Here is a 15,286-nt window from a genome sequence, read left to right as displayed (position 1 = left end):
AGCTGGGCTACATCATTTGCAGGCATACTCTTTTTACCCTTGTGTGTGCCCAAACTCGCCTCCAGTGCATTTTACAGCACTGCAAATCACTGTGCTGCTGTTGTTTTCCAGGTCTTGCGCTCCTGTTCAAGAGCAGGGCAAGTTTTGCGCTGACAGCAATAAATCTGGTGCTAACCACCTACTTAGCTAAAGAAAACCAACAATTCATAGATAATGAAACACACTATTATCTTTAGACCACATTAGTTCCAAGAAAGCCACAGAATGGAGTGGTTGCCACTTGGCTGTTCAACAAGAAACGATAATTAAAATGCAGGTACAATAGGACTGTCATTTGTACATGACCATTGTAACCCCTAAAATGTTATTTAGTCACGTTGCCTGAGTTAATTGGAGATACCACAATTTCAGTATCTTTTGTTCTAATGCATTGTCACTCCTGTGCTGTGAGCAATAAACACCAGTCTGCCACGCTTCCCCCCCCCCCTTTTTTTTTTTTTTTGCTCTTTGCATGACTCAGAACTGTCATCTGCCATCCACTTGGAGGGCAACAGCATGAGCGTTGGAGAATGTGTTTTTATTGTACTCCCAAAATGAACAAGCAAGCTCTTTTTATTCAAAACTATCTTGAAAAAACATACTGGTAGTTTAACATAAACGTATCTGGTGTCAGTGTGAGCATGGATAAGAGGGGAAACAGTCCGAAATGATGTTTGGCTCTCAGACTCCTCCTGGTCCTACTTCTCCCTCATGCGCAATAAAAAGTCCAAGATAGTTGTCAACACGCTTGTAGTGGTTTTGGGTCTACATTAATACAGTCACTGTAATCAAATCTCATGTGTCAAGTTTCCGGAAGATTACTTGGAGCCTGCAGGAAGAGACAGTTTTCCCAGGGCAGTTTTTCAGCTATGTCCTGGGTTTTGCTTTATTTTATCCCACACCTTTCTGGGATGCATCCAAGATTGCCCAAAGCTGAACCTGTACTCTGGAGTGGAGAAGGAAAAAAAAAAGCCCTTTCTCTTTGCTACTAGTTGGGTGTGTCCTGCTCTGTTACTCAGATGTTTCCTAAATTAATTGCTCTAGGTCTAGAGATATTCCTGCAAATACTGTACTACAAAAGACTCTTCAGTTCTGCTCCATGGGGTGACTTTCATGGCGCTGGGATCCTTTAAACTTTTTTTCCTGTTGAATGGCTGTGGCTACTGATGACATCTCCACCCCTGCTCTTGTCTGCCAGTGACATGCAACAGCTCAGTCTCTGGAGGCCGAGACGCTTTGCTCTAACAGAGTCACTACATTTACAGTAGATGCACTGGGTTGAAATGAAAGGTTCTATAATGCATAGGAGGTTAGACTAGATGATTTAAGGGTTTCTCTTCTGTTCTGTCCTATGTGAAGTCCAGGTTGAAAGCAGATGCTGGAAGTTTTTTGTGCTCTACTCCAGCATCAGAGACATCTCGCCTTTATTGTGCCTGAATAGTGTGGAGATGATGGTCCCCATAGGGACTGGATTTGATGCTTAGTTACATTCTAAGAAGTTGATGTGGCTTTACAAATATATTTGTAATGTTTTTCTCGTATTTTTGTACAGCTTTCACTCCTTTTCTGAAGCTTTCATGTTTTGTTTTCTCTTTTTACAGAAAGACATGAACTACAACCAAATGACTTGGTTATCTCAAAATCTTTTGAGTCGTCCAGTCGTATGTTTGTCTACCGAAAAGATCTGACTGATACTTTGGTAAGGGTCTGTATTGAATACTTCCCATTTTTCATTTGTCTGACTCCAGATCAAGAACTTAATATTCCTCTCAGAGGGCTTTTTCAGTACAGAATTTATTTTTTGATTCCTTAGTAAAGCTTGCTGAGCTGCTCAATACCTGAAAAAAAATATCTTGCATTAACAGTAGTTATTTGACTGAACAGTAATGGAATTTGTTCATCAATTTCACATAGACCAAAGCTTCTCTACAGCTTAAATCTTTCAATCTACGTCAGCCTGGAAAAGCTGACTTGTGCTTGTTCAGGACTGGATGAGATGAGGATTATTCGGGGCCTGTGTGACTCTTCTTCCCCCTGCTCCCCATGCCTCTGTAACACTTAAAGTGGCTGGTACATCATCAAACAAGGCAATGGACAAATGCCATGGAATTACTACACGTAGAAATAGATGTCTCATGAGTTCTACCAAAGTTACTGAGCATCAGTGTGACCCCAGTGTTGTGGCAGCCATATGGTCAGTCTGTGGCTGGCGTATATCACTGGTGGTATCTCCTCTTCCCTTCCCTGTCTGTCTCTCCATCCTCTCGCTGGTGCTGGGGAGGGGAGCAGGTCGAAGGGCAGCAGATCTCTCATTCCCTCTGTCCTCAGAAACCGGGATTGCAAACTCTCTCTCCCCCTGTGATTTCCCAAAACCTCAGTGAGGCAGGAACAGTCAGGCACTCAAAGAATTACTCTTTCAATAGTTTTCTGCTAATTATGCAGTTGTTTCGAGGAAAGCGCAGAGGTGGTATCGCAACTGACTTTTATGTGTTGTCAGTACCGCTAGGATCTGTGCATTCATCCTAGGGATGAGAAATGTCTATTTACATTTTGTTGGATCAATGTGCCCTGAAGAGCTGACATGCCACTATCATTGTAATCTGTCATCCCCATTATCGCCAGTGTTCTAGCCACATCTAAAAATGTGAATATTAAGGGAAGGTTTCCAGTGCAGACAGGTGACAGCCAATCTAGTTTCATTAGTTACATAATAAAAATCGCAAAACTTGCTGTAACTGTCAGAAATATAGCACCAAAGTAATGGCTTAACAGATAGGAATAATCTTTCATCTTGGCAGATGGTTCATGTGCCAAGTTTCAGCCTGATGAGGTACAAAACCCAAGAGAAATGCAAACCTTTGAAAATCCGAGCTAATAATGGAAATGTCAAATGACCATTAATACCAGCAGTACCAGTGCACTTCACAGTAATATGCTAAGTAACTTTTATAAATCAGGACCCACAGTGTTTTACTGTTTGTTGGTGATGGCATTTGGAGTAAGTTAATCATAAAACGGATTTATGTTATTTGTAAAGGTGGATTGGTGGGCAAGTTGTCTGTATTTATTCTAAATCTGGTGTGTTTGCAGAATGATTCCTTTATTCTATAATACAAAAATTTCCTGGTGTCTTAATTCAGATTTTATTTTCTGATGGCTTCAGGGATTTTATTTTTATTATGCTGTCTGCTTGGTCAGTGTTCTATACTCAAGGTTTAGAGAAAGAGAGACAGAGGGAGAGGCCTAATCCAACAGGAAGTCATTGATCCTATTGACCCATTTCCTTTTTCAAGCTATTTATTAAATAGGCTATAACTCCTTGATTTTGATTTGTGGGAGGAAAAACCCTCAGAGTGCACTCAGAGAAGATTACTTATTCAGCTCTGTTTTGTACCTTGGTCCAGTAGCTGTTTCATTGCAGAACTTTTGGCATTTGCTCAGGATTTTTTTGCTCTTGGCTATTGATTTAGAACCCATTTGCTGAAAATGAGGAATTGCAGCAAAGGTCTGTGAGAATTTTGGGAATCAACACCTGGGATCTTGCTGTAGAACTAACAAACTTTGACTGGAGCCTCTTCAATGCAATTCATGAGGTAAGAAGCACTATGTCCGCTTCCAGGTATATTACTGTCATGCAGCATTGAGCCGTTATTATTATCTGATGCTGGACCAGCATTTTGGAGCATCGGTATTCCTTGATGCTCAGTTCACTGTCATGACAGTATGATTTGGCAGCTCTCAGTAGTGGCGGCATTGGATCAGGTCCAAGAGATGTGTTGCAATCCTTGATACTGAAAAAAATTGTTAAAGTTTTGTAGCTTCCCTTTGCTAGGGCATCTCATATGTTCCCTGTATACCTGGTGGGTTTTATTGAGATTTGCCTCAAGAGAGTAAGAGCACGATTATTCTCTAAACACTATCTGTGTGAATATGTTATCTATGCAGATTGTCCTTTACACTTGATAATGTTCCAGTAAACATAGGACTCCCCAAATAGCTGTCCTTGATATCACGTTAACCACAACGAATTCACAGTTTCAGCAATTTAGATGGTCACATTACTGTTCTTGTTAGGCTTCATTGAGATAAAAAATGCTGGGCAGGCCTTATAAAATGGGATAATGGCCCATTTCAGTGCCCATTGGGTTGTTTCAGTGACTTCGACAGGTTCTGGTGTAAGCTGCTGAGTAAAACACACAATTAACAGTACAAAATGTCACTTGAAAATATTCACTGAAAAGCATGGTGACTTTCTGAGAAAATGAATGGGAAATTCCCTTGTTTCTCATGAGATGCTTTCCTTGATCTTTAACTTCAGGTTCTTTTATTCAGGTTAGACACTTTAAATCTAGAGCTGGTCAAGTTTTTTGGTTTTGGTTTTTTGGGTTTTTTTGCACAGAAATCAGTACCCACACCTCTGTTCCTGAAAACTTGGCTATTTTTAGGAAGAGGTTTGAATGGAAATTTTTCAGATTCTGCAATGGTCTGATGTGGTTGTTTTTTCATACTGGAACAGAAGTGTTGAAATACAGAGAGAGATAGATTGTTTATGTATGTCCTATACCTGACTGTAGCCATAAGTGGAACTGCAGGAAGTCTCACAAGAAAAGCATATCTTGCAGGGCTTCCAGTCCACCTGCCTACTGTAATAAGCCTCTAGACTTTGCTAAGCCAAACTTGGACCCTGAATCATTTGTGACTGGCTCATGGATAATGAAAAAATAACCATCTGTAACCAACTCTTGTTTCAAAAACTTACTTCTAAATAATTTTTAATTAATTTAAATTGGTTTTATATCCCTAATAACATTGTCAATGTATTCCAGCAAGAGCTGATATACTTCACGTTCAGCAGACAGGGCAGTGCTGAAAACACTGAGAATCTCAGCCTTCTGCTTCAAAGGTGCAATGAGGTCCAGCTTTGGGTTGCCACCGAGATACTCCTCTGCAGTCCGCTCTGCAAACGTGTACAGCTAGTCAAAAAGTTCATCAAGATTGCTGCCCAGTAAGTTACTAAACTTACAAAAAATATCCTTGAATTCACATGCTTTATTTGATGGGAAAGGAGAAGTAGGTGCAAGAGCAAAGAAAGAAAAGCAATTTGTCATCCCATGTTTTAACAGAGTGGTAAGCATACCTAGGTAAAACAGTCCATAAATAACAACAGCCACACTGGCCAAAACTAGACATGGTGGAGTATGTGCTGCTCAAATCTTCCCCAGCAGCTTAGCCGCTGTATCTGCAGCGTCAGCTGCAAAATCCCTGATGGTGCAGAGATATCTCCTTTCTTAGCAGAGGTAACCTGAGGACCGTATTACAAAACTATTTGAGCAGCAACACAGTTATTCACCAAAGACTACACGGAAACGAAAAAACTCTGTTATGATCTTGAAAGTCATACCTCTAGAGGGGAAACTGGCTGCAGTGAGCTGTTGCCCCATGTTGTCCTCTCTGGAGTACTCATTTATTTATCGGGGGGCGGGGGTCTTCATTAGTTATATTTGATGGTCTGTTTTTGCACTATTACTAAATAGTGCTGGCATTTATTCTATGCCTTGGAACAGAATATGAATATGTACTATACAGAGTGTTCTTTTCTCTGTAATCACTCTTATTTTAGTAACCAAGGGAATGGAGCAATTTAAATATGTGCAACCATTCTCCTTGCCACTCTCTCCACTTGTTGGTCTTCTGCAATATTTGAATATGCATGTTCATGGCAAATGTATAATTTGTTCCCTTCATCGACTGGGTTGATTTAATTTGCAAGGCACTTACATAGAAAGGACTGTTCTCTGCTGAAGCAGTGCCTCTGGTGAAATGAATTCTTCTAATCTAATCTAGTGTAACTCATAAATGTGATTTGATTTAGTTTGCAAGTTGTATGGTATCCAGTAATACGTTCATTTTCTGCCTTATCAATGGCCAAGTTTGGTCCAATTACGTCAACAACAGTTGGTTCTGTGTGCCTTGCTTGCACCACAGTAGCATTAACTTGCATTCCAAGAAAAGTTTCACATCTGTCTCATATGAATAGGGATATATTTGTCACCAGATTAAAATGTTGCTCTATTTGAATGAATTCCATCTCTGTTAGGTGAAAAGCCAAAGTTGTGGAGACTAATACAGTTGTCAGTAAACAACAGACAGGCTCTCCCAGTGCATTGCAGAAGCACCCATCATCGTAGCGAGTAGACTCTGAAATAATGGATACACGAATAAGTGAGTGTGTAGTTTGCTTGGGATCTTTTTTTAATCAGAAAAGATTCTAAAAGAAGCCATTATCATATCTCATCAATTCTGGAAGAGCTGATGAAAGAGGAACAATTAGGGTGGAAGGATGGTGTGCTAAGCACAGTATTCTCATCATGAGGCACAAGCCAAGCAGCCCTACTATTTTGTGTATGGCTACGGCAGAGAGGTAGGGAGCTGTGGGCAGCTCTGGCTGCTCCCTGTTCTCTGTTCCCAGATTTGGTTGGGAAAGGGTGCTCTGACTTTCAGCTTGTCAGGAAAGCACCAGGACTAAGATCTCGTGTTCAACGTTTGTGTGCTTCACTGCGTGCTTCACTGTTGAGGAACACCTGAAGAAGGTGGAAGGCTTTTACACAGTGTGCCAATACATAAAGGAGAGACAGAGTTTTTGAAACATGCATACTTACGCTTCTGTCGATGAGCTAGTCTAAAATGGAAAACAAGTGATTTGACAGAAAAATGAATTAGCATGTTGTTAGAAATGAACTTCTTGAGGAGTTATAGAAACAGGTCAACATAGGGTTAGAACAAATGCATTACAATAGCAGCCTTCTTGCTTCCCAAGCGGTGGCTGACCATAAAAGATATACCTTCTCTCTACAGTTCTTTGTGAGAAATGGGCACATCCAATAAACAGTTTATCCAAGCTGTGCTGGACACCTTTTTTGTTTTGGAATAAATTACCTTTGGGAGCTGCCTGACTTTAATGATAAAAGGAGTCTAAGCCACAAAGTTAGGATTAACTTTTAAGACAGCTGAAGTGAAGTGAGAAATACACTGTCTCAAGATAGTACACAGCGATGAGTGCAAGCTTTATAAAATTTGTAATAAGTGCTGGCCTGTTTCCAGTCTAAGGCCTTGGCATATACTTTTTTCCCTGATGATAAATCCCAGTGAAGGCAGTGGATTCCCTCATACTTAACATTATCTTAAAAGAGGATTCTCACTCTCACACACACACACACACAGGCACACGTATGTTTATAGTGGCCTTCAAGGATCTGCAAGAGAAAGTGGAATCTTTTTATTTTAAAAGGACTCCATATTTCAGGATTTCAAATTTCTGATGGACTAGAAATAAGCAGGGTCTGATCACATATAGTAAAATGTCAAAGAGTAGAGGTATCAAGCAAATTCCATAGGGACTTGTGTTGGAACCAGTGCTAACTGCAACTAATTTATAGGGATATGTAAATTGAACATTAATCAGATTTTCAGACAATAATAATGATGAGGGATTGCAAATGCATTAGAGGATAGAAAAAAATTATCTAAGGAGTCTGGTGGCATGTGCAAACAGCAGTAGGATAAGATTTAATTTAGATAGATGCAAAATAATTCAGCTAGGGAATGCTAATACTGAGCTGAAGAAGTAAATGCATGATTGTAAAGAAGAGTACTGTGACAAAGGTCCTTGGGTGATAATAGATGACAAATTAAAGGCAAGGACGAAGTGTGATGCTGTTCCAAATAAATAATTTGATATTTGTTTTATACTTGCATAGGAGAAAGGTGTAAGAACTTAGAGCCAAAACAGTAATTATGTTTCTCCTTCCCTCCCCACTGTCTTAATACATCTATCTCCTTGGTAAGAAGGAAACACATGACAGAAAAGCTAAAATAAATTACAAAGAATTCAATGAAGGATAATAACAATATGGAAAAGTAGATTGCAGGCTATGACCACAAAGAGAAATTGAAGGAACCAATGATGTACAATTTACAGAAAAGATGAAAAAGGGGATGAAAATATTTGTAATACAATAGAATAGAGGTCAAGGAATTTTTCTGTATGGAAAAGGACAGCTGAGAGTAACTTGAACATTGAAAAGGGAAAATTACTTTTGACAGCAAAGGAAAAAAAATAACCTGCCAACAGCAGGGTTGATGAGACAGTGGAACATTTGCTAAAAAACTTCTTAGAGACCCCATCACCTAGACTGCAGGTGGTCATGAGAGGACATTTAATGAGTTCATTATGTGGAAGATGATTGTATGTTAGTGCTGAGGGTTGAAATGGGACTCAGTAACCTAGGATACCTGTGTATTCCATTTATCTCTGATTCCGAGTACAAAAAAAATCAGAATACAGCATTCATATTTTTATTCCACAGCTGTAAAGCCCAAAGAAATCTGAATTCATTCTTTGCTATTGTTATGGGTCTCAACACTGCATCTGTCAGCCGGCTGTCGCAGACCTGGGAGGTAAGACACATCTTTGTATCTTTTAGACCCTGTCAAAACCATTTCTCACAAAGGTTGTATACTGGTGAATTACCTTTTCTTTCTAATTATTGGTTTTTCATGCTGAAATCAAACAGGGAGTGAGTGTCAGTAGAGAAACTTCTCTGTGATCTGAAACTTAGATACACAGCTATTCAAGTTAAACTAAATGTGTCCTTCCAGAGCTTTTAAATAAGAACAAAGCAAGGAGATGTTGCCCTCTTTAACAACCAAAAAAAAAAAAAAAAAAAAAGATCTGGTAAATTACCCTAGCATTTTAAGTAGAAGTGAAAACAGAAAGTCTTATAAAGGTGGCTCCAAACAAGCAATACGTTATTATGGAATAATTTCATTTAAAAATACATACAAAGTAGAAATAAACCCTCTTTAAATCTCCTTGACCAGCTCTTTTGCAGCTGCTCATCTTGAACAACAAAGTTAGGAAATGGGCCATGAATAAGGACCATACTGGAGAACAGAGATTATCTGCTGAAGCTACTGGTTGCTAGAGCGAGCATGGGATGTTTAGAGGGTCCCACTGGGATCCGTGTTAATATTGTGGATTTTTTTTTCCATCCAAGTAAATTATTGAGTGGTAGTATCTCCAAGCTTGTATCTGCTGATGAACCAAAAATTGAGGAAGGAGTAATTTAGTATGATGGGGTGAAGCTTCATGCCTCTGCCATGCCCCCAGCACCACAAGCGGGCAGTACTCAAAAAATGTCAGTCTGTAATACAAAATGACAGGGAATAGCTGTGATCTCCTGCCTTGAAGATACTCTTGAGCACCAACAGCTGAAACCAAATGGCCATCAGAGACTTACAAACCTATCTAACACTATGCAGAGCAAAGTCTTCCCCCTGAGCTGAAATCGTGCATATGGAAACATCACTGCCTGCGTCAGTGACTTGGGCACGAAGAGAAACAAGGGCAGTGACTGCTTCTGCGGGGAGGAGTTTATAGGGACTTGGACAGGCAAAGAGAAGCTATCTTTAAATAACAGGTGAAGCAAAAATTTTAGAGAAGAATACATACCTGATACAGAAACTCTTTGTCTCTCCTACTTTTAAAATGCCTTGTTCACTAGGGAACATTTGCTTTTGCCTGCTCTTATGTGTTGCCTTCCTCCCATTTCTCTGGGGTTTGGTAGCAGAGTGGAAGGGACTAAGTATTGTATCAAAGGCACCTGGTGGCAGTGGTGTAGATCTCTCCCACAGAAGCATGCAGAAATCAGCTGTGTGATGAGACCTCTGGAGATCATGCACTGCTAGTGGACTTCTCTCAGGAAGAGCAGAATGTATTGCTTGTTGGAACAACGAGTACATCTGCATATGTATCATTGTAAATATGTCGTGTTTCTGTGTGTAAAATATTTATGAAGTCACATGCATTTTTTCTTTATATTTGTAAAGCTTCACTGCAAATTTGAAAAGCAGAAGGTTATTTGTATTAGTAATGTGACTTCTAGAAAGCAGAGCAATGTTTATAAATTGATTATAATTACTTACACATGTAAATGAAGCCACCTAAATTTAAGCAACCATTTAGACACTAAATTATATTGGCTCTGCACTTGAGTTCTTAAATAAGTAGTATGCTCCCAAGGATATTCTTCTACTCTTTTCTACAGTATGCCGTGTTTTAATGAGCCTAACTTTCCCTGATTGAAGATACTAAAAATTTGCAATTGTAATTCCATGTTCAGTTATTTTAGCATTTTAATCATACAGCACATCCACTTAATCTTAATTGTTCTAAATCTCTTTTTCTCTTGGTGGTGTCATTGTGGCTCTCGGTCTAAGGACAAAGGCAAGACATGATTTGTACTAAGAGGGGATATCTTTTACTAGACTAACTATTATGGTTGGAAAAAATAGACAGGCTTTAAGGTCCACACGCCATTCTTGAAGTCTAAAGTATCAGCAGCAAAATTCAAACTGAAGAACAGTTGCTTTGAGTATAATGAGGTAAATCCAGTACAGCATCTTACAGATAAAAGGAAGTGGATGCTTGTGGAGGAGAGCAGGTATTATCACATGGGGCAAGAAGGTAGTTGGTGCTTGGGCTCCCTTGGAAGATGTTTTATGTACCTCCTGGTGGGATTAGAATGAAATACCAGAGATGGAGTAATCATTTTTTAAGGAAAGTTCTCTTTCTCTGGCACCAGCATGTGCCAGTAATAACACTGGTCAGCCCTGGGGGCGGTGTATCAAACAGCACTGAACGTTGCGCCTGTTAATTTCTAGAGCCCATGTTTTAGGGGACGATTGGTTATAACAAATGATTTAACCTGGATGTGATCACAGTATCTGAATGCTCAGCCTGTGTTACAGCTTCTAACTTGATAGGGATATGAAGGTAAAAGCAGCAGACGTGGAAGCTAGGGAAGAAAGTAAAAACAGCTGCTAACAAGCAGTTTCCATAAAAGAAGGATGCAGGTCCCTGAGGCGAGGCTGCAGGGTCTGGTGCCTCACTGGCATCTCACTGAACATGGTCTGTAATTAGGGCGCTTGGAGCTGAGGAGCGGAGGTTAACTGTCTGAGAAAGTGGCCTGTTGGTACTTACAGCAGGTGCTTCACACGTGGCAGTCTCATGGAAAAAAATGCCTCAGCATTTTTCTGCCTATGTTTTTGGGGTTTTTTTAATCAACTTTTTTTTCTCTGCTTTCCCCACTTCAGAAAATTCCTGGGAAGTTCAAGAAACTTTTCACTGAACTTGAAAGTTTGACGGTAAGTACGGTGTTGACAACAGAACAGCATTGCTTGTCTTTACCTGCCTTCCTTCTTCCCTATTTATTTGGGGGCTGTCTGTCGTTGTCTGGAGCTGGAACTTGTCATGTCAGATCCGTGATTTGCCAAACGCCACGCAGCCCTCCAGAGCTCAGAAAAGGAAAAAGGCTGTATTCCTGACAGCTGGAGGAAGGGCAGAGAGAGGCAAAGGTAGTGTCGGTTCCCCAGCATCAATTTGGAAGCTGTTCTTTTGCTCTGGTGGTTAACCAGCCTTTGTCCAATGCAATGAGTTGCGGATCAGGAGAAAAGGAGGACAGCTGAAGTTTAAAAAAAAAAAAAAAAAAAATCAAAATCTGAGGCTAAGGGTCTTTGTCACCATTATGAAAGCTGAATAAACAAGTGTTTCCTCTGGCTGTGGTGAGATCACTGCCTGGCGCAGGGAACATGAGATCCAGCCTTTAACGGTTGTCACGCTTCTGTACTTAGAGTCCTTTATAAATTAATGTGTTTTCAACATTGTATGTGAGCTGGTGTACAAAAACGTTCATTTATATGGGAAATTGAGATGACTTTTTGAATTACTTACATAACACCACTGAAACATACTCTCCTATTTTCTTTGAAAATGTCCAATATGCTCCATTGATCTGAGAGCAATCTTTGTTAGGATTTTTTTGTTGTTTGGTGTGTGGTATGTTTTTGTTTTTTTTTAAAGAAGAAATTAATCAGCAATACCTTCTGGAATACATTTTGTGCTAGATAGTAAGCTGAAGAGATTTTGCGAATAGAAATTTGTGGGGAAATTACAGAGCAGTCCTGGTGAATCTGTTCTGCAGCTTATTCCCATTTTAGCACTGCTTCATCTAGAGGAACGTAATTGCTTTTGTTCCTTTCACTGTTTACGTTTCCTGTTCAGTTTAGTAAGTCACCTAGCTTAGAAAACCTTTATCTACCTCATTTCCTGAAGAAACCTTTTATATCTAAATCATGTTCAGATCGTAAGCCCGTAATGGATTTAGAATTGCTCTTTTTATAGCCTATTGATTTTTCTCTCTATTACCCAAATGGTTTTGTAGGACCCTTCTCTGAATCACAAAGCTTACAGAGATGCATTCAAGAAAATGAAGTCTCCGAAAATCCCCTTCATGCCCTTACTTCTGAAAGGTAATGTTAAAGCTTGGCTGGTCTTCTTCTCTGTGGTTAATTAAAATAAGTGTAAGGTGATTTTTTTCCTTCGGGTGGCCTTATGATAAGTATGTGGCAGATGAGGTGGTATGTGCTAGATAGCACTTGGTCTGGGTAATAAATGGCTGCCTTTTAAGACGGGGAAGATGGCAATTTTAACACAGGTTTTCAAATTTCAGTACCTTCCCATCAGGTGCGGGTAGAGCATTGTGCCATTGCTTTGGCCATGTCCTCCTCGGTGGAGAAGCGAGACCTTGCAAGCCCCTGAACGGGGCTGCCTGGCTGCGCTGGGTGCACCCGCACAGGCGGCCTCGGCCATGCCACTGGTCTGAGGTGCTCGCCCTGCCTCGCCCGGGTGAATCTACCTGGTGTCATCCTGAAGGCAGAAACTGCCCCATTTGTCTGTCCTGAGAGGAGGGGATTGTCAAGTCAAAAAATCTTACTATAAAAAAAAAAATTTAAAAAATAAAATAAAACTACTTTTTTGTAAAGTAATATAAAAGTATTTTATACAGTAATAAAAAATAAAACTCACTTAATGCAGTGAGCTGGGCAGCTAATTAAGTGGCAGGTATTTCAAATATTCCATTGTCTTGGAGTCATGAATTATTAATTGCCTTGTCTTTGAACATGGCAAATTCATTTGATTTTCCTGTATTCCGAAAGTGTTCTCTTTAGGCTGTTTATTCCAACCTGCTACTGCTGTGAGTTTAAAATGTTTGAAGAGAGTTCTCCAGATCAGTCGGTGACAGTTTGGGAGCCATCAGGCACTTCCCCTCTTTGCGCATATCAAAGGAGTTTGCATTAATTCAGATGGATGCAATTATTAAGGCTTCAAAATCAATATTTTTTTAGTGTTCTCGAGTATGTGTTGCCTGCAAACAAAGGCAGCAAACATAAAAAAGTAACTTGTAGCAATGATGTTTGCACACCACTACAATATGCTGTATAAGAACATGCACGTAAGCAGCATTCATGTCTCCGAAATGTATTGGAGATAGCAAGGAGACTTTGCAAAATAATACAGTAATCTTCTTAAGTACAGTGATCCATAAGGAGATGTTGCCAAGGTTGGTAATTCCCAAAGTATTGCAGAGTACGTAGGACTCTATTCCATGTCAAGCATGTTTGTATTAACATTATCTCCAAGACCAGTAAAATAAGCAGTGATAGCATAGGAAGCATTAGTAACTCAAGAAATTACTGTATTTCAACACAAAAGAAACAAAAGTAGTTTCAAGCAAAAAATGAAAATCATTAATAACCTTTCTTTAATTATGAAAAATAACTTTAGAGTGTCCTTTTAAAGTTAATTAAATTTAACTGTGGAGCTCTCTTACAGCACACAGACACAGCTTTTTAAAATCAGGCAGATTTTTCAAATATGTAATAAAATACTGTGATGTACCCTTACAACATAGCTCAGATGCAATTTTCTGCTCCACTGAATTTATCTAGACTCTTAGTTGTTGGCTGCAAAGCAAATTTCCGTTCCTTCCACCTCAGAGATACACACATTGCTGTCATTGACTTAAAAAGCTGTGTGGAAATTTCTGCTTCCAGCGTAAGTTTTTTCATTAGCAGTGACGAACTGTTTTTAATTGCATTGATATAGAGATGAGTAACGCCTGTGTCCTTCCCCTGTCCCTTTCCCTGGGTACCCCAAAGCAGCCCAGCAGAGGAGGTGTAGAGGGTCCTGCTCCCTCCTTTCCCCCTGATTTTTAGGAGGCTGCCCAGGGGCAGAGAGGTGCTGAATGCATCCCCAGTGTACCCTATGCTTGCCCCACTTGCTCAGGAGTGCCGGCTGGCATCATCCTGCCTGCCCGAGGCAGACCCCAGCTCAGCCGCCCTGGGGGCGCGGGAGCTCTCCGTCCCCCCTCACGCACAGCTCTGCCTAATGAGCCCCAGCCTCGGGTTTTCCCCAGCATATGAAGCCATTAACGTTTCCATTCCAAGCAATTACAAAATGCCCCTCGGGCACAGAGCGTGTCTTTGGAACAAAAGGAAATAAATCAGGTTGGCTGTTTTGGGGAGGATGAAGGGGTGCGGGGTGTGAGCAAGCAGCCCCCAGTGTCAGCTGCAGGTTCCCAGTCCTAAAATCCCCTGAAACTAGGGGGACCAAGTGGGCGTCAGAGGGAGTCCTAGAGCTGAGCACAGGAGCCGTGCTGAGATGCGCAGTGAGACCGGCGGGTTGGAGGTTGGCACCTCTGCTGAGAGGGAAGGCGTTGCCCACTTACTGTGTGCCATTTGCCTCCTGGCAGACACAGCTGTGACTTTTAAGAAGTAATGGTATCGGAGCGCTGTCTCATTACAGTAGTGCTATCTCCTCCTGGTACTCCTTGGTACCTGCACGTCCAGGAGAGAGCTGATAGGGGGCATGGTGGTGGTGCTCCTGCTAGTGTTTTCAGTGACCTGGAGGATGCACTATCAGAGGCAGAGCGTCAGTCCCCGCAGGGAATCTGTCCATGTCCGTGGTACTTACTCAGTGACCAAGATAAGTCTTGCTTTATGTCCTAATATGCATTAGAAAAAATGGAGAAAATGACCTCAAGTTACTGTTTTAATTGTAATCTTAACTTAGCAACGTTTGTTTTGCCTGATACTCCCTTCACTCCAGTTCATTACACTGTGTTCAGTTCCCTTCCCAGAGCCAAATATAGACCTTTTCCTCTTCCTCTTACTGACCTTTTTGTTGCCTGTGCAAATTCTCTCCAACAACACTGTGTAACAGTGTTTCTGCCTAGCCACATTGCTTATTTCAAGGCTCTGAACTTCAGTTTGGTGGCTTGTGTTTAATCTCCCTGGCTGGCCACTGCTGTAGCCTGCGTCTCTGCAGGGGACTTCAGAGTCACTGTGT

General features: G+C 40.7%; 1 protein-coding gene across 1 annotated transcript in view; it reads left to right on the top strand.

Annotated features, from left to right (window-relative positions):
- The window catches only part of RAPGEF5 (Rap guanine nucleotide exchange factor 5), a 167,387-nt gene that overhangs the window by 137,675 nt on the left and 14,426 nt on the right, over window positions 1-15,286 (top strand). The window contains exons 18-23 of the mRNA XM_059818853.1: window positions 1,641-1,738; window positions 3,510-3,632; window positions 4,866-5,044; window positions 8,406-8,496; window positions 11,194-11,244; window positions 12,321-12,408. Coding sequence (XP_059674836.1) covers window positions 1,641-1,738; window positions 3,510-3,632; window positions 4,866-5,044; window positions 8,406-8,496; window positions 11,194-11,244; window positions 12,321-12,408 — 630 coding nt within the window. The remainder of the gene's footprint in view (window positions 1-1,640; window positions 1,739-3,509; window positions 3,633-4,865; window positions 5,045-8,405; window positions 8,497-11,193; window positions 11,245-12,320; window positions 12,409-15,286) is intronic.

Source organism: Gavia stellata, chromosome 6, assembly GCF_030936135.1.
Source record: "Gavia stellata isolate bGavSte3 chromosome 6, bGavSte3.hap2, whole genome shotgun sequence".
Taxonomy (NCBI): Eukaryota; Metazoa; Chordata; class Aves; order Gaviiformes; family Gaviidae; genus Gavia; species Gavia stellata.
This window is presented reverse-complemented; position numbering and strand designations above follow the sequence as displayed.